Source organism: Anolis carolinensis, chromosome 2, assembly GCF_035594765.1.
Source record: "Anolis carolinensis isolate JA03-04 chromosome 2, rAnoCar3.1.pri, whole genome shotgun sequence".
Taxonomy (NCBI): Eukaryota; Metazoa; Chordata; class Lepidosauria; order Squamata; family Dactyloidae; genus Anolis; species Anolis carolinensis.
Genome location: NC_085842.1, coordinates 213,112,175 through 213,136,537, shown reverse-complemented (window position 1 = coordinate 213,136,537; position 24,363 = coordinate 213,112,175). Strand labels below are relative to the sequence as shown.

At 40.4% G+C, this 24,363-nt stretch overlaps 1 protein-coding gene and 1 gene segment (V, D, J or C); one reads left to right on the top strand and one right to left on the bottom strand.

Annotated features, from left to right (window-relative positions):
• The window catches only part of LOC100566582 (uncharacterized), a 48,332-nt gene extending 40,054 nt beyond the window's left edge, over positions 1–8,278 (top strand). Inside the window, exons 8-10 of the mRNA XM_062969393.1 lie at positions 3,186–3,215; positions 6,817–6,923; positions 7,751–8,278. Of these exons, the coding sequence (XP_062825463.1) occupies positions 3,186–3,215; positions 6,817–6,923; positions 7,751–7,762 (149 nt within the window). The 3' untranslated portion in view covers positions 7,763–8,278. The remainder of the gene's footprint in view (positions 1–3,185; positions 3,216–6,816; positions 6,924–7,750) is intronic.
• Positions 8,279–19,609: 11,331 nt separating this feature from the next.
• On the bottom strand, positions 19,610–23,566 carry LOC103280777 (T cell receptor beta variable 30-like). The segment is given in 2 exon segments: positions 19,610–20,195; positions 23,388–23,566. Coding segments are annotated over 2 exon segments (372 nt in total).
• Positions 23,567–24,363: the final 797 nt, after the last annotated feature.

Sequence of the window (24,363 nt, the reverse complement as noted above, 5' to 3'; positions counted from 1 at the left end):
GGGTATATAACATCAGAGCTCTCAGGCCCCTTCTACACCGCTATATAATCCAGATTACCACAACAGATAAAATCCACATTATCTGCTTTGAACTGGATTATATGAGTCTACACTGTCATATAATCCAATTTAAAGTAGATAATCTGGATTTTATATGGCAACATAGAAGGGGCCCTAGGGCCTTTCCAGACAGGCACTATATCCCAGAATCTGATCCCAGGTTTTCTGCTTTAAACTGGATTAGATTAGTCCGCATTGCCAGATAATCTGGAATAAACACAAAACCTGGGATCTGATCCTGGGATATGGGGCCTGTCTGGAAGGACCCTTAATGATGCAAGTAATTCAAGCTCACCTCTTGTTTCCACATCCCAGTCAATGGAAATCATGTTCTACAAAACTCCACCAGGTATTGCTTCCCTACAGTATTTTCAACCATGTTTTTTCAAAAGACAGTTTTTGTCAGATTTGAAATTGTTGTTTTGGATATATGGCTATATTCCACAAAATTTTGGCCATGTATGAATACACATATGGCATCTTTAATTTACATACAATGGCTGTGTACTTGAATTGTAACATGTATGTCTTTGTCAGGGGGAGTGGAGGTGATGTCATAGTATAAAAGTAATTCACATTGAAAAAATAGAACCGGAAACTTGGGCTACAATTTCCATGCTAATTATGGAAAATGTAGTCCAATAATAACTGGAAGACCTCAAGATACCTACCACTGCTCTAAGCCCTAGTTTTGGAGGCAGATGGCAATGATTCCTTCCCCTTTGCCTGAAGGCTGCAATCCGTCATGGCAAACCTTTCAGGGAAGGCATGGCACAAAAAGCAGTTTGAGTTTTGAGCATAATTTTAATTCATAGCATATAGCCATGCAATTGGGTTTGGCATTGCAATTCAAGGAGTAGTATGAGTGTATGTGAGTGAAAAATTCCCAGCAGTAACGGGTTAAGAAGATAGGAGACCTGGACCATTTGAGAGGGCTCCACAGACTACAGATCTCATTACACTTACCAATTTAAGCATCCTAGGACAGTTGTCAACCAGTTGAGGAATGGATGGGCACAAAGTCCATCACACAACATTCAACTTTTCACGGAGGCCCCACCCCAAACTGCCTAGAATAATTCCTTGTCAATACAGGAAGGCTCAGGTGTTGTATTAGCTCCAGTGGAGCCAGCACACATTTTCCCCACTTGGGCAACGCTTCCTGGTGTGATAGGAGAAGCGATGCTGTGCTAGAGCGGTGTGCAGGGTGACAGTCACCCTGCGTGCCTGCCGTTTCCCCAATCTTGCTGAGAAAACAGCACCTGGAGGACGACAACCTGTGATAAAGTCCTACATCTACTTCCTACGGCCAAGAATCACTCGGTCTTGTCCTATGGCTGGCAGTTCAAACTTCCCAGCTGGGCAACACTTCCCCCGTGTGATGAGGAAAGCAGTGCTGTGCTAGAGCGGTGTGTGGGGTGACAATCACCCTGTGTGCCTGTTGTTTCCCCAGTCTTGCTGAGAAAACAGCACCTATGGGGGGGGGGGACGTGTGATAAGGTCCTACATCTACCTCCTAGGGCCAGGGATCACTCAGTCTTGTCCGATGGCTGGCAGTTCAAACTCCCAGGAAGCTGAAAACCATCACTTAGGTCCATTTTTGCAAATTTTCTGCATTCCTAAAGAGTTGCTAGTAAGCAACTCTGACGGTTGATAAAATTAAAAATGTTTTTAATTAATTGCATCTCTTCAATAGAATCATAGAATATAGAGTAGGAAGAGATCCCAAAAGCCATCTAATCTAACTCCCTGCCATGATGGAAAAGCACATTTAAATTACCCTTGACAGATGGCCATCCAGCCTCTGTTTAACAGCCGCCAAAAAAGGAGCCTCCACCACCCTCCAAGGTAGAGAGTTCCACTATTGAACAGCTTTGATGGTCAGGAAGACCGTAATATTCAGGTTGAATTACAGTAGAGTCTCACTTATCCAACATAAATGGGCTGGCAGAACGTTGGATAAGAAAATATCTTGGATAATAAGGAGAGATTAAGAAAAAGCCTATGAAACATCAAAATAGGTTATGATTTTACAAATTAAGCACCAAAACATTATGTTATATAACAAATTTGACAGAAAAAGTAGTTCATTACACATTAATGCTATGTAGTAATTACTGTATTTATGAATTTAGCACCAAAATATCACGATATATTGAAAACATTGACTACAAAAATGCATTGGATAATCCAGAACGTTGGCTAAGTGAGTGTTGGATAAGTGAGACTCTACTGTACTTTCTGAACCCATTGCTCCGAATCCTAGTCTCCAGGGCAGCAGAAAACAAGCCTGTGCCCTCTTCTTTATGACAGCCTTTAAAATAGTCAAACATGGCAGTCATGTCTTTTCTCAACCTTCTCTTCTGAATATATGTAGACATCATTGATGATGAAGCCATTTCTTACTTCTAATCCATTTTGTCACTGAGTAATGTAGGCTATTGTGTTGAACTGCTTACATCAATATCATTTGTTTAAGAAATTCTGTTGTATTCTTCTTGTTCCAAAAATGGATAACAAATTGCCACTTCTCTACCGATTTCTGAAGTGGATTTAGCTCCCACAGATGTGTCAGAAAGATTGCAATCATTTTACTCATTGCAGCTCTTGTGATGCCAATGGTTGAGAAAAAGGTTTTTCAGGGTTTTGCAATGTGCACTTTATTGCCCTTAATATGCTTCTCACTAAATTATTATTTTGTTCATTTTAAACAATGCACCTGCTATCAATAAATATTTTACCTGGAGGGGGCATGATCCAATCTTCAGAAACATTATAGATACATTTGCAGTGCATGCTGAAAGTACTATAACTTTCCAATCCTCCTTTTTATTTTACTACCCTTTACATTGTGTGCGCACTTGTGAGTATTTGTGCCTTTGGGTCACTTATCAACCTTTGGTGACTCCATGAATTTTATAGGATTTTCTTAGGTAAGGAATACTCAGAGATGGTTTTGCCAGTTCCTTCCTCTGAAACAGAGCCTATGGCACCTATTATTTGTTGGTTGACTTCAATCCTGGCATTAACCAGGGCTGACCCTATTTAGCTTCCAAGATCTGATGGGATCTGGTACCTGTAATAACCTAATGTTTGTTTTCCTTTCCTTTCCTTTCACATTTTAGACTGTGATGGTGGCAGTGCTGCAGCAAAAGGTAAGCCAAAATCACCTTGTTCTTTTTCGCCTGTGGGGTACAGGTGCAGTTGACTTTAGTGATAGCAGTCTTGCTTTAGACAGGTATCTATAGGGTGGTCTCCTTATATAAACAGATTATCACAAATCTCCAGCAGCATAATAGTCCTCTGATCCCATCTACAGTGTGGAACCCCAGTGGTGCAGTGGGTTAAACCCTTGTGCCAGCAGGACTGATGACTTGAACGTTGGGTTGCTGACTTTAAGGTTGCCAGTTTGAATCCAACCCAGGAAGAGTGTGAATTAGCTCCCTCTGTCAGCTCCAGTTTCATGCAGGGACATGAGAGAAGCCTTCCACAAGGATGGTAAAAACATCAAAACAGCTGCGCTTCCCCTGGGCATCGTCCAGGAGTCTCAACCAATTCAACATAGTTTGTGGCAGCCACCAAAATAAAGTTTCTGAAGTGTAACAACTACTTTCAAAGTAAGTACTGCACAATTAAATAAGAATAACACTTTCAAAACAGAAACAGGGAATTTTCCAAAGTTTCTTACAAAATGCCATAGATAATCCTATTAAAATGATTGACTTGTGCCAAAAGTTACCATGCAGTTGCCTTGGAGAACCAAAAAATTCTCTAGGAATTTTTTAGGTTCTCCAATGCAAGTCTGTGATAATTTCTGGTGGAAGTATACCTTACATTTTCCTGAAGGACCTGGAAAATTATTTAAAAAGACATATTGTGTTAGATGCAGGTATGTGAAACCATAGGTACCACCCCTATGGATATAGGACATATTATGTTCCATTGAAATATATGGATGCCTTGGGTATGTGTCTCATAGCCCATACAGCCCAATTATTCTTTATGTTGGTAGCTTGATGCTCTGTGTCATTTTAATACCTAACCAGAAAGCCCATTTGTGCATTTCAAATGAGAAATCAACTGGAGCAAACTGTGGACAATTTTTCATGCCTCAAGCTTTATGTTAGACACCAAGGGGTTCTGTCTACATGTGTTTGTGCGTCTCCATTAAAAAAGAAACCCCATTGTTAAAGAGACATACACCCTGGAGAACTGTAGACACGACAAATGTGGATCTGTTTAATTAAAGCACCCTGTTGTGTTGATAGTCCTACTAACTAAACGAGGAATCCCGCATCCTGGGATCACTTAAGCATGATGAAAGGATGATAACAATCATATATTATCAACCAAAGACTGGATGAAGTTGGTTGATAAAAAACACCCCTCTTTGTGCACATGTATATTTATTCTAGGTGCAATAGCTTAAAAACTAAACAATAGGTAGAAATACAAAAATATTTATTTCATATGCCTATTTTCAGCTTTGATGAAATTATCCTTTTCACTTACTGACTCATGTAATAGCTAAAATGTTGATGGTAATAGAAACAGCAGAAGAAGAGGGAGGAAGCTATGCCTTTTCCCCTTCCTTACTGGGTCTCTGGAAAACAGAAGCCCTGCAGAAATCATTCCAGATGAATCACTGATAATGCTATGTAACATGATTTTTGTTCCTGAGTTTAAAATGTCATTTCCTAATTGGTTCTATCATAAAAACATATAAAAAGTTTATTAAACTGCCAAAACTTTGTTTTTGCGGGACATCCTGTCGCACATTTTGTTATAGTTTTTCAATGAATATCTCATTGAGTTTTAACCAATTCAACATAGTTTGTGACAGCCACGAAAACAAAGTTTCTGGATTATAACAACTACTTTCAAAGTACAGACCACACAATTAAACAGGAAATAACACATTCAAACCAGGAACAGATTTTTTTCAAATTTGGTTGCATAGTGTAATTGGATGTTATCAATCGTCAATAAAATCTCCCTATTGCAAAAAACAAGCTGACTTTTTAAAAAGAGAATTGCATTTTTGCAAGTTCAGTGCCAAGGGAGCTAGTACATGGTTTGTATTCTGCATTATTTTTCTTGGCAGTTTTTCCTCCACAGCAGAGCTTTCCAAACTGTGTGTTGGTATGTCATAGAAACAAAATGAGAAATCTCTGAGGCTGGATCTACACTGCCATATAATGCAGTTTCAGAATCCAGATTAACTGCATTGAAGTGGATATAACCCTGTTCAATACAGTTAACCTGGATTTTGAAATTTATTTATTTATTTATTTATTTATTTATTTATTTATTTATTTGCAGTATTTTTATTCCTCCCTTCAGATCACAGATCACAGAACACACATATATGGCAAACATTCAATGCCATTTATACATTGACAAGACAGACAATTGTACATAAATAGAGGTATATATCGGTTTTTCCCCCATCTTCAGTATCTTGAAGGCCTGTGTTCGCTTCCGGCCACTGGGCATGGGTGCGCTGTCACTCCATCTCTCTGAAACAGCACTATATGGCAGCATAGATGGGATTTGAGTCTATGTGAAATAAGCAATAAATCATATACTTAAAAAAATTGAAATCAAAGGTGTTAATGAGATATGTTATAACCCCATACATTTCATTATTACAATGTTTGTATGTGTCAGTCTCTCTTATAAGGGGCTGATTTAATCTCCACTTTGCTAGTAAAACTTAATGACTGTGTTGCAAAATGACGCATGTCTAAAAAGTGCGTCACCGACATGGAACGTTTGGAAAGCTCTGCTCTGCAGGGTATCAAATGCATATTTGAAAGAGCAAAGCTGTCTCAAAGCTTTGAAAGAAGGAATGCCAATGTGGCCCAATTTGGGTAGCAAAGAAATACACGCTCTCCATCAGCAGCCTCCCTGCAGTGAATGTAGTACTCTACCAATATATTTATACATGCTGCTATTCCACCATAGAAAAATACATACAGTAGAGTCTCACTTATCCAACATTCGCTTATCCAACGTTCTGGATTATCCAATGCATTTTTGTAGTCAATGTTTTCAATACATCATGATATTTTGGTGCTAAATTCATAAATACAGTGATTATTACATAGCATTACTGCATATTGAACTACTTTTTCTGTCAAATTTGTTGTATAACATGATGTTTTGGTGCTTAATTTGTAAAATCATAACCTAATTTGATGTTTAATAGGCTTCTCCTTAATCTCTCCTTATTATCCAACATATTCGCTTATCCAACGTTCTACCGGCCCGTTTATGTTGGCTAAGTGAGACTCTACTGTATTTGTGTAATGCAGTTTGGTGTTTAACCCTAGCTGATTATGAAAAATGCATAGATGACATGCATTAGTGTTACATGACAGATTGCAGTAATATAAAAAGAAAGAGGGCTGCTGTAACTTTTGCTGAAATTCCCCTTTCCACATAATTGTTCCAGATAAAGCAGCCTCATCGGATGGTGATTGGTGAATTCTCTCCAGGTTTAATCCATGTTTTGAAAAAGTTTTCCAAGGTGCTGAACTCTTTTTTCTGAATAGATGCAGTACTTTAATAGCACCTTCAAGTTGGCCAAATCCTGGACTGAATTCACCATTGCACTGACCCGCTGCTGAAAGAGCTCTGTTCTCTTTTTTTTATGTGAGTGATGCCCTTGTTGCTCCAATCCTGGCAGAAATCCTGCCAAAATGTTTATTGCCCTGTGGTTATCTGAATGCATTTCTGGCCTTTCATTTGCAGAGACATATCTCAAAAGAGCCAACCTTGGGAAGCTGGTCTACATCCTTCTCATTTTCAAGAGTACTTTGTATGGGGCATTTGTGATGGTGTTGAAGCTACGGAAAAAGGTACTGAGTAGTGTTGGATTTTAAAAAATATTCTGAGTCAATTGATGTCTTATGAAATTACATTGTATGTGTCATGTTGTCCTGAGCCTCCTATTTTTTAAAGAAGGGGTGGGCAATGCGTGGTTCTCCGGATGATGTCAGATTGTAACTCCCAGTATCATGACACATTAGCTATCATGACTCCAAAATGCACTCCTTCTTCTTCCCTTGAGAAAAGGAGGCCCAGTGACCAGACTGCTTCCCTGCAAATCTGCCACTTTCCCATACACCATCTCTACTGAGCATGGTGGGTGAACAGCGTCGCTGTCAGGCACACTTTCTGGATTGTCATAAGGTCACTTATATAGCAATATTTTACTGATGTTGTCCACAAAGTTGTAAATGAATGATAGACGTCTTCCATCCTGGCTCCATCTCAGTTTCCTGGACCAGATGTTGACTCTTCTTAATTAGTCCCTTGCACACAGCTGAATAAAATCTCACATTTTCTGCTTTGAATTGGAATATATGGCAGTGTGGACTCAGATAACCCATTTCAAAGCAGATATTGTGGGATTTTCTGCCTTGATATTCTGGGTTATATGGCTGTTTGGAAGGACCATAAGACAGCTGAAGAACCAATCTTTGGAAACCCTACTTGCTAAAATGTGCTCCATTTCCCAATGAATAAAGGCATAGAAGCCCCATCACATCTTTTGCATCTTGTTCCCTTAACTGAGGAGGCTTTCTTTGGGAAGATTGTTGTAATTGTTACTCTAGTTTTCAAATGAGGCATCTTTAGCCCTGAATTGACAGTCTATTGTGATTTCATTCTTGTTTTTTGACAGGTGGTGCCCTAGAAGACCTTTACAAGAGAACATCTTACTTGAATTTGGTGAATTCCAGAAAGGAAGAGAAAAATATACATTCTTGCCTTGTGGCATTTACAGCAGCATTTTGGCTCTCCCACTTTGAAATGAAAATAGCTTTTTTGAGTTAGTAATAATTTGTCATAATTGTCATATTGTAGCAAAACCACAGCACATTTTGTAGTTTTCTGGTGCTCTCCCTCCCCCCAATTTTAATTATCCTTTTTGGGCAGTAAGTATATTTGAATTTGCCATTTTATAGTACAATTCTATACATGCCTCATTAGAAACCAGTCTAGGTTCAGTGGGATTACTTTCACGTAAATCAGCCTAATAGTGAAGCTTTGATTTTCCAAAGGAGGGCTGGACAGCTCAGAAGAGTATCCTACAAAATCCAGTGGGTTCCATAGGACTACACCTTGAAAACATAGCTTTCACTGGTACAACATGTAATTTTTCTCTGATTCTTTGCTGTGGCCTATTTTAATAAAGTGGCAGGACATTTTTGCAGAGTTTCCTGTGTTTTATTTTATATTTTACTGTATGTTCAGAAAAACGGTAAAGCAACATAAGATACTTATCTTTGCCAAAAGAATGGTTAAAGGTATTTGTTTTACTCCTTTTTACTACTGAAGACCAGTTTGTGGTTAAATCTGGATCTCTTTCTTGAGCATCCTAGGCCCCATCTATACTGCCATATAAAATCCAGATCATCTGCTTTGAACTGGATTATATGGATTATATGGCAGTGTGGACTCATATCATCCATTTCAAAGCAGATAATGTGGATTTTCTGCTTTGATAATCTGGATTATATGGCAGTATAGAAGAGGCCCTAATCATCTAAAGGGAAACATCCTTCATGAAAAGTGAGCTATGTTTGTATTTCAGTATTATAGGTTTCATCACTAGGATGGATAAAGATGCCAAATCCAAATATCTGAGCCCTGATTCCTTTATCTAAAATTGAAACTTCAAATGGCAGAGTGGAGAATGGATGCTCCTCCTTGCCCAAAACATTCCCTGCACTGTGCACTGAACTGGAACGGTATAGTGGGCTGGATATCAGACTGGAAGACCAGTGTTCAAATCCCCTCTCAGCCATAAGAACTCACTGGTTACTTTGGGTGAGTCACCCTCTCTCAACCTTTAAGAAAAGAAGCAAAGAGGGCCTTTGGAACATAACAGGATGTGGGTTGACATTTGTTTGTGCAACGGTTTCTCTGAGAAGTGGTTACCGCAGTGTGCATTTCATTACAGTGTGGTGCTTTGAGGTTCGCTCACCCTTCTTGCTTGATCTAGAAATAGCACCGTGTGTACATATCTCACCTTTGGCTGTGGTTTCAGAGACTGATGCTATCACATAGTCTCAGCTCAAAGCCTTTTGCTCAATCTCACAGGTGCACCGGTTGTGGCCAGTGTCCCACCTCTCAGATGGAAAGTTTGTTGGGTGGAGGGAGGATTGTTGTGTGTCATTGTTGCCCTGTTTTGAAAAACTAGGCAGAGTGAGAACTTGGGTCAACAAAAATCAATAAGATAACTGAAATAACCCTTTCTTACTAAACGAGGCCAATTTGGCCCTTTGTTAAAGAAGGGGTGAATGGTAATGAAATATCTAAAGAAAAATGCCTTGGAAAAGTGTAACTAGAAGTTGCTCTAGTTTTTGACAGTACTAACAAACATATACAATCTCCATACTTCTGTTCTTAGACCACTATTCAGTGCTGCTTTTCCAAGTGCTCTGTTGTTGTTTCTCTGGTTGGTCCCCAGAGAAATAAGTAGCCAGGATGGGCTACAGTAACCTGTTTACAAAGGGTTCACAAGAACTCATCTTCTCAGTAATTTGGATGGTAGAAAACCTGCAGCCTCGGCAACAGGGTTATAATAATAATATACTTTATTTATATTCTGCTCTATCTCCCCATGGGACGCAAAGCGAAATATAAAATACCTACATGGCAAACATTCAGTGCAGTTACACAATTAACAATAAAGACAGACAGTACATAGACAGAAGCAAGGCTTCCCACTTTTCATCTCCAGCAACTGGAGGCTGTGTTCAATTTGGCCATGGGGAGGTGCTGTTGTTCCATTTTCCATGTTGAGGAGGCTGTTTTCCATGGATGCCTTCCTGATCAAATTTTTGCCGGCATGTTTTCAGGGGCGCCTTTTTACCTCCCCGCTGAAGCAGTACCTATTTATCTACTCACATTACTGTTTTCACACTGCTAGGTAAGCAGAAGCTAGGGCTGATGGTGGGAGCTCACCCCAACCCACGGTTCAAACTGCTGACTTTCTGGTCGACAAGATTTTCTGTAGCTGCCGGTTTAACCCGCTGTGCTAGCCGCAGCCCCAATGGCTATTGCCCAGCCATTTTGCTGGATAAATTCAGGTTGCAGCCCTGAGGATATGAAGCAAATGCTTAGTGTGTGATGGTCAGTTTCTTCACCCTTTGCTTTTTTGTGTGTGACATATAACATCTACGGTAGTTTGGAGGGGATTGACTGGCCAAGTCAAGGGCAAGGAGAATGTAGCACTCTTCTAGATGTTAGAAAACAGACATTGGGTTGTTGTATGTTTTCCGGGCTGTATGTCCATGTTTCAGAAGTATTCTCTCCTGCCGTTTCACCCACATCAATGGCAGGCATCCTCAGAGGTTGTGAGGTATATCACAACCTCACAACCTCTGAGGATGCCTGCCATAGATGTGGGCGAAATATCAGGAGAGAATTCTTCTGGAACATGGACATACAGCCCAGAAAACACACAATAATCCTGTGATTCCGGCCATGAAAGCCTTCGACAACACACAAAACATCCTGAAGTTCTCCTTTCTGTAAAAAAAATGTCTAATACCTTCTAGGCAAAGAGGGCAGTCCTAGATACTTTGAACACAGTGGTTGTGAAATTACTTTTTAAGCAACCCTATTTAGATCCCAAGGCTCAGAAAAAACAATTGGCCAAATGCAAGCGGCTTAAGAAGATGGTTGCTGTGAAATTCCAGCTATTCTTGCTTTATACAGTTTATTGAGATCCATTTCAATCTGCTCTTTCAGCCTGGTTTCAGAAAGAAAAATGCATTAGGAGACCAGATCATAGACTGTGGAGTTGAAAAGAAGTCCAAGAAAAAATGTATACAATGCCAAAGAAGGAATAGTACAGTTATCACATCCCTGAGAAATGGCCGTCCAATTTCTGCTTACAAACTTTCGCTGCTGGGAAAAAGAATGACCCTGCTCATTCAGGATGTTTTGGCAACTTCAACAATCAGCTGACATCTTCCTCTTCTTGTTTGGGAATTGGATACACTTTAGTTTAATGGTTCTTCCCTTTCCCGTGCAGTAGATACCAGAAGGTGATGCAGGAAGACAATTGCTTCTCTAATGTTAACATCATGGGTGATCCCCACAAAGTTCCACTTCATCTGCCATACTTTTTAGCATCTGCCTCATCTGGAAGCATACAGCCATCACCACTTTACACCTGTCTCTTGCTATGTGAAGCCACAGTGTATAGAAAATGATTTTATAGGTGGTAGATGAAGAGCTGTCATAGGGTACTTCAAACAGCTGATTTATGTTGTCATGTTAGATGGGCAGAGCTACGCACTCAGATGATGTTGGCCTTCCAACTTCCCCTGTTATGAGCAGTGTTGCAAAGGGCAAATTATAGGAGGGGATTGACTGGCCAAGTCAAGGGCAAGGGGAATGCAAAAGGCAAATTATAGGAGTCATCAAATTGCCCACCTCTACGGTCATCTGTTGGGAGTTGGGATGGTCAGCTTTCAGGAGTGCTTTGATTGTGTATTCCTGCATGGCAGCAGGTTTGGCTAAGATGGCCTCTTGTGGCCTCTTTCAACTCCATGTTTCCGTATATCAGAATAGGTAAGTAGCTTCCCGAGAGATATGCTTCTTGCAGGGGGTTGGACTGGATGGCCCGTGAGGTCTCTTCCAACTCTACGATTCTATGATTCTATGAATTCTGAAAAGTCACATCTACAGCACTTTAGTGTGTTCCAAATCTGATCTGTCAGTAACCTTCACTATTCCAAATGTATTGTCATCTCTATAGTGGGTGGAGTGGAGGGTGTGTATAATGCCCTCCTGAATAGGAATTATGTCCTCCCTAATGAATTTCTTTTCCTTCTCTACTTCTAGCATTGAAGTAACTTTAGAGCAGTGGTTCCCAACCTGTGGTCCGTGGACCACCAGTGGTCCCCAAGTACTAAAATATGATCCGTGGCCTCACTGTAACTTCACCGTTTCAACGAGAGCAACTGGTCTCGTGAAACCCTCTTATAGAGCCGAAGCAACAGGGATGTCAGGAGAGGAGAGGCTGACTACCCATGAAAGGTGCAACAAGAGGCATCCTGACTGCTGCTTTTCATCTTCCTCGCTCCCCCTGAAAGGAGCAGCTCAATGTGGCTCCTGGAATCGAGGGCGCCTTGGTGTCTTCGTTTTTAGGCTTGTTCCTGGGGTTATTTGGGGTGCTGATTCAAAAAATTGCATTGGATAGAACACACCAGCTCTAGATTATTAAATATGGTTTTCTGTGGGCAAGCAGATATCGACTACTGGATGGCATATTTTCTGTATCAGAAACTAGAGCTGATGTGGTCTATTCAATACAATTTTCTGAATCAACACCCCAAATAACCAAACCAAATCTAAAGTTGACCAAAAACTGATTCGTAACCCTTTTGGTACTAATGTTGGAGAGTGTTCGCTGGTCAAAGTGATTCCTGGTCAAAGTAGTCCCTGCTTTAAAGCTTTTAGAAATGTTGTTATGTGCCTTCAAACTCATTTCCAAGAAAATGACTTGAAGGCACGCAGGGAAAGATGCAGGCAAAGTGACCAAGGGAATGAAAACAAAGCAAACAGAAGATTTCAGGTGTAAACATTTTTTCAATGTCTCATTCTATTCAATGCTAGTAATGTAAAGACTGAATTTCATGGGGAGAGGCAGCATTTTTATTGGTGGGTATCTACAATACAGTTTTATCCTCATGCAAGAAATATTTCAAGGTTCAGGGGTGTGTGTGTGTGTGTGTGTGTGTGTGTGTGTGTGTGTGTGTGTGTTAACAACTACTTGCTTTTAGCTGTCCACTTCCCTGAGGTGAGACCTAAACTTGGAACTTCACAAATCAGTTCCAGCCAGTATTATAACTCCATATAGGAAAGGAAGCCTACTGCCTTCCCTATTTGGTACTAAATTTCAGTTTAGAAATACCATGTTACATAAGGATTAATTTTCTACTTGTATTTCTGAGCGCAGTGGTATGAACTAAAACTTTGGTGACCTCACTCAGCCATGGAAACAAATTGGGAAACCCTGGGCAATTTAGACACTCTCTGGTCCCTTCTACATTCCAGAAGAAAGTGGAACAAAAGGTGGCTAGTGACTCACACAGAAAATGCGTGCTGGATCGCAGGATGGTATGAAAAACACGTGATAAAAAGGTTCACTTAAAATTTGCTATCGTTTGAAAAATGCACTGCTACATAGCACTGTATAACGCTGCAGTAAAAAAAAAAACCACACACACACACACACACACACACAAACATGAGAGTTCCTTGCAATATACTAGTGTAGACTGCTCCAGCACGTGGCCTCATTTTATAGTCCTGAAACAGCTGATGAGGGATGTAAACAGATGGAGCCAAATGGAAGCACAAGTGGAAAAGAAATTCCCATGAGAACTCTCTCCAACCATTCATTTGTTCTCATATTTCTGAAATTAAACAGAGCTTGAATGTACACAGTGGGCACCAGGATAGCAGGCAAGTGACTCCAAAGGGAAACAGGGTTCAAGAGGGCAAAGTTAAGAGCACCAGGAGGGTGAGGAGAGACAATAACAGAAAATCTGCTTGTGTGCACTTTGTTACATCCGCATCAGCACTTATGAGGTGCAGCGCATCTCAGAGTATCAATAAAAATAATTAAAAGAAAACTTCTGGCAGATGTCCCATACCTTTTGGGGTTCCCTTCAATCTGCATTAGCTTTCTGGATGCTGGTGGACCATTTCCAGGGACTAATGGCTCTGTGTGAGGACTGTTCTTAAAATACCAGGGAGTTTTAATCCCACTTTTATACCAGATTAAGTGCCTGTCTGGAAGGGCCCTCAGCCTCAGAAAACCCTGACAGCTTCACAGTAGGGTCACTATATTGGGAATGACTTGAAAGCATATAACAAAAACAACAATAAACTTTTGCAATAGTGCTGAAGTTAAAATGATCTCCCAGCGATCTGTACAAAGGTGTGTTGTTCTATGTAAAAGGGACAGGGGGCCATCTAGTGGTTCTTGATTGAGTAATGGAGCAATTGGTACATTGAAAAGGCTTTTTCAGCATGTGTATCACTCCCAACCTGAGATCTCTGTTGAATTAATATTTTCCTTCTAGATTTTCTTTCCAGAAGATTAGTATCACACCTTTGGAGGGCTTTCTTATGCAGTCTGGAAAAATGTGCTGGAATATTCCTAATGTTTCTCTGCCACTTCCTCCTCAGTCTCATTTTGGTCTCCAGATTCAATGCTGATAATATGCATACTTCTTTATGCATGCATTGTATATGTATTTATGTATGTTCCCCCTCTTGCACACTTTCTGCTCAATGCTGAGATCAGTTTTAGGAGATATTTTGCAGGAGACGGTTGTTGTTGTATGCCTGTGAATCATTTCTGGATAATGACACTCCTAGGGCAAACGTATGGGCTTTTCTTGGCACGATTTGTTCAGAGGGAGTTACCTTTAGCTTCCTTTGGCCAAACAGGAATTAGAACTCTGGCGTCCCATTGTCTTAGCCCAACACTCCATCTACTACATCACACAATGTAAAACATTCAAAATGATGTAATTAAAACCATACGATATACAAGATGCTTCCAGAGAGATATGGGTCTTTGTGTATATCCTATGAAAATTATTCTAAGTAAGACTCTTGGTTCAAAATTTGCTTTGTATTTTGAACTGTAGCCATTAGCCATTTTGAGATTGTCAGTAAGCAAAGTGGTAGGCATTTAGTTGTCCAGTAAGAAATTCCAGACTGACTGTAACTATAATATGAGTAGCAAGGGAGAAAGGAGCATGATGGGCTCATTGTGTTTTATTTCAAGACTTGGAATAGTTCCCATAATACCCAACCAGAATGCTCCAAAAAGAGCTTGCTAAAGTTCTGTTTACATATCTGTCTCCAGTCCGGTCATGGAGAAGGTAAGAATCCAGATCGAACAGGGGTTCTCAACCTGTGAGTCCCCAGGTGTTTTGGCCTACAACTCCCAGAAATCCCAGCCAGTTTACCAGCAGTTAGATAGATAGGATTTCTGGGAGTTGAAAGCCAAAACATCTGAGGTTCCATAGCTTGAGAACCACTGAGATAGAGGCTTCTATTAAAATCTGAATGCAAACGAATCGACTCTTGGATCCCACCCCCACCTTATATCACTGCCAGGGGCGGTTCAACCGTTAGGCAAACTATGCGATTGTTGAAGGCGCCATGAGTCGGAAGAGTGCAGCCTGCCTCCCTCCCCCTCCCTGGCTCCCCCACCCTCTTTGCGCCCTCTGACCTCCTCCCCCTCCCCGGAAGTCACTGCCACCGAGAGGAGGAGGAGGCGGAATAGGTGGAGGCAGTGGGGACAAAGCAGCGGAAGGAGAGGAAGGCCACGCCTGGGCCTCCCTCCTGGTCCTCCGCCCGCAGTGCCCTCCGCCCACGCGTGACCTTCCTCTCCTTCAGCGGCCATGGCCTGGCCCTCCTCCACAGCCTGGCCCTCCTCCACGGCCTGGCCTCGCCTGGCCTTTGCCCTAGAGGCCAGGTCTCCAGGCTGCCTGGCCATGTTCCAGAAGCTTTCTCTCCTGGCGGTTAACCCACACCTATGGCAGGCATCCTCAGAGGTTGTGAGGTCTGTTGGAAGCTAGGTAAGTAGGGTTTATATATCTGTGGAAAGTCCAGGGTGGGAGAAAGAGCTCTTGTCTGTTTGAGGCTAGTGTGAATGTTGCAATTGGCCAGCTTGATTAGCATTTAATGGCCTTGCAGATTCAAAGCCTGGCTGCTTCCTCCCTGGGGGCATTCTTGGTTGGGAGGTGTTAGCTGGCCCTGATTGTTTCCTGTCTGGATTTCCCCTGTTTTCAGAGTGTTGTTCTTTATTTACTGTCCTGATTTTAGAGTTTTATTAATACCGAGGGGGCAGATTCCCTTTCGGTGGCCTTTTAATTCCTATGGATTCCTAAGGACCCTCAGGGCTCTTCCACACAGCCATATAACCCAGAATATCAAAGCAGAATAACCCATAATATCTGCTTTGAACTGGGTTATCTGAGTCCACACTGCCCTATATTCCAGTTCAATGTTTTGGTGTTAAATTCGCAAATATAGTAATTCCTACATAACATTACCTTGTATTGAACTGCTTTTTCCATTGATTTGTTGTAAAACATGTTTTGGTGCTTAATTTGTAAAATCATAATGTAATTTGATGTTTAATAAGCTTTTCCTTAATTCCTGCTTATTATTTTCGCTTATCCAACGCTTTTATTTTTCAGTGATTGGTTTGAGGGGGGGGGGCAAAATTCTGTTCGCTTACACTTGAAAATGACCTAGGGCCGGCCCTGATCACTGCTATATTCCTTTTTGTAAACCATACACAACACTAACATTAGTCTTTTTTGGAACATTACAAACTTTTTGCAGGTGGAAGTTGATTTTGGGATTCAGCACAGCAGCCACCATTGACTGTAAGTCTCTTGAAGGCAGAGTTCTTTCAAACTGTTCTTTGTAAAGTGGTGTGTGTATTATAGATGGTGATTTATAAATAACAGATTAAAGGAATCCAACAGGCATGTATGGCCGCAGAGATATAGAGCTGTCAAATCAGGTCCATCTTTTTGAAACATCCTGTAGTGTTTTAAAATTATATTTCCCCCTTCCATTATTCTAAGCATTCTTGTTTTGTTTTAGGCTCTATTCTTTTGTGGATCATGAAAAATTAATAGGTCCATATTGCTAATTTAATTTTCACGAATCACTCTTGGCCCTTTCAGAATAGGTCAGGATATAAATCCGAATGCAGGATTAATGGATTAATTGCCCCCTTTGCAGAATTTTCTGTATGAAAATATAATTTTGCTATTTTAGGCCTTTTATACACTGCCATGTAATCCAGATTACTTTATCTGTTTTGAACTGAATTATAAGAGTCTACACTGCCATATACGGTAATCCAGTTCAAAGCAGATAATCTGGATTTTATATAGCAGTGTAGAAAAGGCCCCAGATGCGGTAACTTACAACTTTCTCAGATCAGTTCTACTAGATAGCTACTTTCAGTAACTTTTTTTTCTTATCAAGAGCGACTGCAAGTCGCTTCTGACGTGAGAGAATTGGCCATCTGCAAGAACATTGCCCAGGGGAAGCCCAGATGTTTTACCATCCCGTGGGAGGCTTCTCTCATGTCCCCACATGAGAAGCTGGAGCTGACAGATGGGAGCTCACCACACTCCCCGGATTCAAACCGCCGACTTTTCGGTTAGCAGTCCTGTCAGCACAAAGGTTCAACCCATTGTGCCAGCGGGGGCTTCACCTCTCAGAAACTGAACATAACCAGTCAGTCCCTTTCAGTTTGTAATAGTGAAATTCTCTGATAATATTTGACTGCAGTCACATCCTCCCGCTATATTTGTGGGTTTGCTTTTTTGTGGTGAAAGATGACCATAGAGTTGCACTGGTAGACCTAGAAATCCGTAGAAGAAATATCTCTTTAGGAATATTGATGTCCTCCAATGTGATTCTATACTCAACATCTGGCAGATGTTGGTCATACTGGAGGACAAAGAGATTCAAGTGAGGTGTTCTTTCAGTGTTTTATTTGTGGTTTTTCACTTTTGTGGGAATAATAATAATAATAATAATAATAATAATAATAATAATAATAATAATAATTGTATTTTTATACCCCATCCCACCTTACCAAAGGGACTCGGGGCGGCTTACATGGGGCCAAGCCCAGGATAAACAGACAATGTAAAAACACAACTGCCCCTAATGCCAGTAAATCTGGAGAACTGATTATATATGTTTTCTGCTTTTCTTTGTCTTGGTGTCATATTTCAAGTGTGTATTTCTTACTGGTTATTATACTATGCAACACAATTTTTGTTCCTGGGTCACAATAGGGCAGAAATGACTTAAAGGCATACAATAACAAATTATATTTGCACACTGCTCTCGTATCTACATTCCTGAAGGACAGTTTAAAGATGTCACAATAAACACATCACGCCAAAGAAATTAAATCAAATATATACTAACACCTAAAAAAAAATTGTTGGAAATGCGAGGAACAAGAAGGCAGTTACTTCCATATGTGGTGGACATGTAAAGAAACAAAAAATTTGGGAGAATGTCCATACAATTTGTCAACAAATACTTAAAACAAAATTCCCCAGAAAGGCAGAGTATTATTTATTGGGCATAACTGACCGGAATATTCATTTAGATACCAATGATGTTATCTTATTTACATACTTAACTACAGCCGCCAGAATTAGTTTTGCTAAAAGGTGGAAGCAAAAGGAAATACCGGATATGGAAGAATGGTTACAGAAAGTGAGAGAGACAAAGGACATGGATAAACTAACTTTTTTTCTAAAGAAAAATACAGGAAACCCGATAAAATACACTGACTGGTCTAAAGTAGAAGAATTTGAAAGGAAAAGAAGTTGAAGGATATCAATTAAAGAACAGAAGGACGATTCTTTTTGTGTCTCTCTTCTTACTATTTTATGAAAAGTAAAGAATCATTGACTCAGCCAATATAAAGGACAACATTCTTTTTTGTGCTTGTCCTTATTATTTCCAAAAAAGAGGTTGATTTATTTATTTTTCCTTTTCATCCTCTTTTCTTACTTTAGAATTGGAAACGCAAAGGCAAAGATGGAAGTCATTTTTATACCCTGTTTCCCCAAAAATAAGACAGTGTCTTATATTAATTTTTGCTCCCAAAGATGCACTAGGTCTTATTTTCAGGGGATGTCTTATTTTTCCACAAAGAAGAATTCACATTTATGGTTGAATTTTAAAAAAAATGAAAATTTATTATCTACTGTACAGTAGTTGTCATCACAAACCTGCATAACCAAACTGTGAATCCTTTCAAGAATTTCTATATTATATTTTATTGCTATACTGTTTTTAAATTACTGTTTTAAATTTCTGTTCGTATGTAAATTTATGTTGTTGAGCTTGTCCCTCTGTAAGCTGCCCTGAGTCCCTTCTGGGAGATGGAGGTGGGATACAAGAATAAAGTTATTATTATATTATTATTATTTCTTGTTACTACCTTTATTTCCATGTACAACAATCTATGGTATGTACATTTACTGACCCTGCATGCTTCCAAACAAAAACTTGACTAGGTCTTACTTTCGGGGGAGGCCTTATATTCAGCAAAACCTCTACTAGGTCTTATTTTCTGGGGATGTCTTATTTTCAGGGAAACAGGGTATGTATTTATAGTTTGTTTTTTATTGTTGTTTTTTTTCCTTTTTAATTTTTTAATTTTTTTTAAATTTTTTCCCCTCTTCTTCCTTTTTTTATCCCCTTCTTTATGTCTTTTTCCCACTCCTACACTTCTTTTTCTCTTTTCTTTTCAAAATAGATTCTCTATATTTTTTTTCTTCACTTTCTGTCAACAAATATTGTTCTCACTCTTTCGTTGTATTTAATTCTTATATATACCAATAAAAATGTAATTAACAAAGATGTCACAATAAACACATTAAGGAAAAACAAAACTTTTGCTAGAGTATGCAAGAGGACATGCTTTTTCAAGATGACAAACTCAAAGTTTTGCACAGTTTTATTGCGTTTTGATTGTAGAGGTGCTGCAAACTGTGGCTCTTGCCAAAAGGGCACACCGAGGTTCAGCTGTACTGCCTGCTACATCCAGGAAGTCTCCCATGTGGCTTCTGTTCCCTGTGTGTTTACTGGAAAGTAGGGCAACCGAGGCCACAAAGGAGGCACATTGTGGTCTGCTTGGTGCCACTCAGCAGGCAAGTGGGGTTCCTTCACTTGAAAGGAGAAAGCGAGGGAAGGTTTTTGTTAGAGTGCTGCACTCTCTTGGTTCAGTGTGTGACTCCAGGCACAGTAATAGGTCCCAGTGTCGCTGGTACTGAGGTTGTCAATCTCCAGGATGAATCTGACATCACTGGGCCGTGTCCCTTTGATGTGGGTCAGTCCAGAATCTGTTGCTGATCCCTTGCTTATTGAATAGGAAAGGTGTTCGATCGCTCCCCCTGGGACTTGCCTGTACCAGTAGAGGTTGGGGTTGGGATATCCTTCCAGAGAACAATCCAGGGAAGTGTTATTGCCGGGGTCCTGCACCACCGACCGTGGGCTCTGGTGGAGAACTGGAGACTGACCATTGCCTGTAATTCACCAAAGAAATCAGAGATAACAAAACCAGTGAAAACGGTTTCTATTTAAAAACAAACAAACAAACAAACCTTGTGGTTTCCCTCAAAATTCATCCGGCATTTCTCACGGGGAAGTCCAAATTTGCTCCAAATGTCACTTTCAGTGAAAATTCGGTGCCATCCTGGAGTAGTAGAGCTGAGTCCATGAAGAAGGAAATGGAAAATACAACCCTCCTGCCCCTCATCAGTACTGGAGAAGCAGATTAACATTTTCACATAGCAATATATAATGTTAATGATTGGGCGCTTACAGATCCTTCATTTTGGCTTTAATGATTAATTGCTTGCCATTCTGCATTAGAATATCCCTCACATAATTAAAGAGCTTTCCAAGCAGTAATGCTTATTGAAGAACACATAACAAAACCTGTGCTTTCAGAGTGCAATCCACCTCCAGAAGAAGCAACTGAAGTTTTTCAATTGACTTTAGTGGGGGAAGTATGGTCTCCTTAATTAAAATTCACTATAACTAAATTATAATTCGCTATAACTAAGTTCTCTTTTACACGTGGCTGCTATTTTTAAAATCAGCTTTGATCACAGACTTTTTGCCTATCATCAAAGAAGAAAGAAAAGTACATCTACGCAGCCTAAAAGCCAATTTGGAATATCTCCCACTATGTCCAAGTATAATCTGATACATTGACAAGTGTTGCAGTCAAGGAGATTATCCCTGTTTTCCAGAACACCCAGGCTTTGTAGGAAGCAAAAAGGTCTACTGCAATCTCCCAGAATTGCACAAAATAACAAACAAGGCCTGGGAAATAGAAATAGACAACAGATGCTATCTTTTTTTTCCATGTCAGGAGCGACTTGAAAAACTGCAAGTTGCTTCTGGTGTGAGAGAACTGGCCGTCTGCAAGGACGTTGCCCAGGGGACACCCAGATGTTTTGATGTTTTTCCCATCCTTGTGGGAGGCTTCATGTACCCGCATGGAGCTGGAGCTGATAGAGTTAGCTCATCCACACTCTCCCTGGGTTGGATTCAAACCAGCAACCTTCAGGTCAGCAACCCAATCTTCAAGTCATCAGTCCTGCCAGCACAAGGGTTTAACCCACTGCGTCACTGGAGGCTCCAACAGATGCTATTGATAATAATAATCAGAGCAGCCAAGATAGCTGAATGAATCATCCCTGTTCTGGGACAGCATACCTTTGGTTACTAGATGCTGGGAAACAAGTTATTGCCTCCTTGCCCTTTTTGGGACTGTCTTGCAAGTATCTAGGCACAGGACACTAGACTAGATAGACCAATGGTGCACAACCTGTGGCCCTCCAGGTGTTTGGGACTACAATTCCCTGAAGCCCCAGCCAGATTGTTCAATGGTCGGGAATTCTGGGAGCTGAAGTCCATATAATCCAGTTTCTGAATCCAGATTTTTTCCATGCCTGGAGCAACTTATAAGTCACTTCTGGTGTAAGAGAATTGGCCGTCTGCAAGAACGTTGCCCAGGAGACAGCCCAGATGTTTTACCATCCTCATGTTCCTGTATGGGGAGCTGGAGCTGACAGCGGGAGCTAACCTGCTGTCTCCAGATTCATACCTCTGACCTGTCAGTCAGTAGTCCTGCTGGCACAAGGGTTAACCCATTGTGCCACTGGGGACTCTGAATCCTGAGTATCTGCTTTGAACTGGATTATATGAGTCGCCACTGCCGTACAATCCAGTTCAAAGCAGATAATCTGGATTCAGAAACTGGATTATATGGCAATGTATATGTGGCCCAAACACCTGCAGGGCCACGTCTGTGGTGGATCATAAGTCTAATTCGCCCAAGGCTCTCTTTATGTCAAAGAGGTTTTGCAGGCTTTGTTGATGCTTTTAAACCCTGTTTGACAGGAGACAAGTAGCAAGGCAAAGTAGTTAGCAGGTACATCACATTCCATGCTGACATTGTTAGAAACAACCATCTGTCTCCACTTTGTTTTGAATTTTCAGTCTGACTGCACCCACACAATACTGATATAAGAAAGCCAGGTGACCTCTTTCTCATTGGTGGCCTTTGTTTACCAAGCTGTTCATATGTGGTGGAGGTTTGCTGAGCTTTTCCTTTGGTGAGCTGGTTGGTGAGTAAAAGAACTTAGTTTTGGTCACTCAGTTCATCTTCTGCCCCTGTCACCCAAAAGCCCCCTTCCTCAAATCTACAGCCCATGTGGAAAGGGGTAATGTTTGAATTTCTCTACCCTGGTCTTGGTCTCAATTAATGTAGGACTTGTGTAGCAGTAGTTGATACCACAAAAGTATGTGAATACCGACACAAAATCTCCATACTTATTTTGAGTGACAAATGCAGCAGAATTTTAAATGTTATAGCCTGCCATATTGGGTACCACTCATGGGCAACCAGGCTAGCATCCAAGTAATGCACACACATTATTTTGGTTATTTTACAGTCATCTTACAAGGTAGGTCCATAAACTGGTGAGCCTCATAATAAAGGAGATGGGATTATTGTGCCTCCAATAACATGTAGAAGACAAAATATGAACACCTGTAGCTTGCATGACAAGCTACCCTATATTATTATCCCCATACTGCAATATGGCACAGCACGTTAAACCACTGAGCGGCTGAACTTGTTGACTGAAAAGTCGGTGGTTCAGATTCAGGGAGCGGGGTGAGTTCCCGCTGTTAGCCTCAGCTTCTGCCAACCTAGCAGTCAAAAAAAATGCAAATGTGAGTAGATCAATAGATACTGCTCTGACGGGAAGGTAACAGCACTCCATGCAGTCATGCCAGCCACGTGACCTTGGAGGTGTCTACTACCAATGCTGGCTCTTTGGTTTAGAAATGAAGATGAGCACCAATCCCCAGAGTTGGATACAACTAGAGTTAATATCAGGGGAAAACCTTTACCTTTACTTACTGCATTAACTGGAAGAGAACAGTGATTTATTTTACTATCAAATACATTTTAAACACTAATTTCTGGCTTGGTTTCTATACTATACACACTCTACTAGATGCTCCCAAAACACTCATAGTTTATAGCATAGTAAATCAACATGGATCTTATTATGAGAAAAAGGTGGGATATAAATTAAATAAATAAAATAAACAATAGTTTAAAAAAATTATAGTTCAAACACATACAAATAGGAATAAAATGCATGCAGATAGAAAAAAGTTGATAAAGTACACACCTGAGATACCTACTGCAAACCAAACCAAAGCTGTAATGCACCACATGCTTCCCAAGAAATCTTCTCTTTAAACTACTGCAGCTGAGTTTAAAATCTTCTTGTCAGTGGCACCTGTCATTTCCTCTTCATTGAATTCATTTTTCCTCTCTTACAGTGACCCCTGGTGAATGTGCATGATGTTGCAGAGAAATACTCAATTTTCTTGCGCATTTCATGAATCTTTTAATTTCTAAGGGGTTAGATATGTTAATCTGTTAAGATTTGAAGACTACTATATTTACCATAACATGAGCTTTCTGGGACTACAATCCTCTTCATCAGATGTTGAACTGTTACTAAGAGCTATATACATAGTGCACATGAGTGTGGCAGGGATTGCAGACTGTGAAGCCAGTGCAAGATGTAAACATAGAAAGTACTGGCAGTGACTGTGGCTTTGTTGACAGTGGTCATTCACAAAGACGCTGGTAGTAGGTAAGCTACTTAAAGGTTTAAATTCTGCTATTAATCCGGTTATGTAAATAAACAACCAACTACTTCGAGGACTTTGTCCAAATCTGGGCACCACAATTCAAGATAGATATTGATAAACTGGAATGTGTCCAGAGGAGAACAACCAAAATGGGAAAAGTTCTGGAAGCCATGCCCCATGAGAAGTGGCTTGAGAAGCTGGGTGTGTTTAGCTTGGAGAGAAGAAGGTTAAGAGGGGACATGATAGCCATGTTTAAATATTTGAGAGGATGTCAGAACCCTTGTATTAATCTATTGTAGATATGGCACCGGGATGAACATTTTAGTCTCAGCAGTGTTCATAAAAGGTAGTTAAAGGGACAAAAGTCAAAGATGATACAATCCAATATAAGATGATGAACATGTGAATAAAGAAGTAGTAAAGTATTGCAATAAAGTCGGCATGAAAACCCTACTTAGATATGGGGAAGGCACATATTATGTAAATGTCTGAACCAAGAAATCA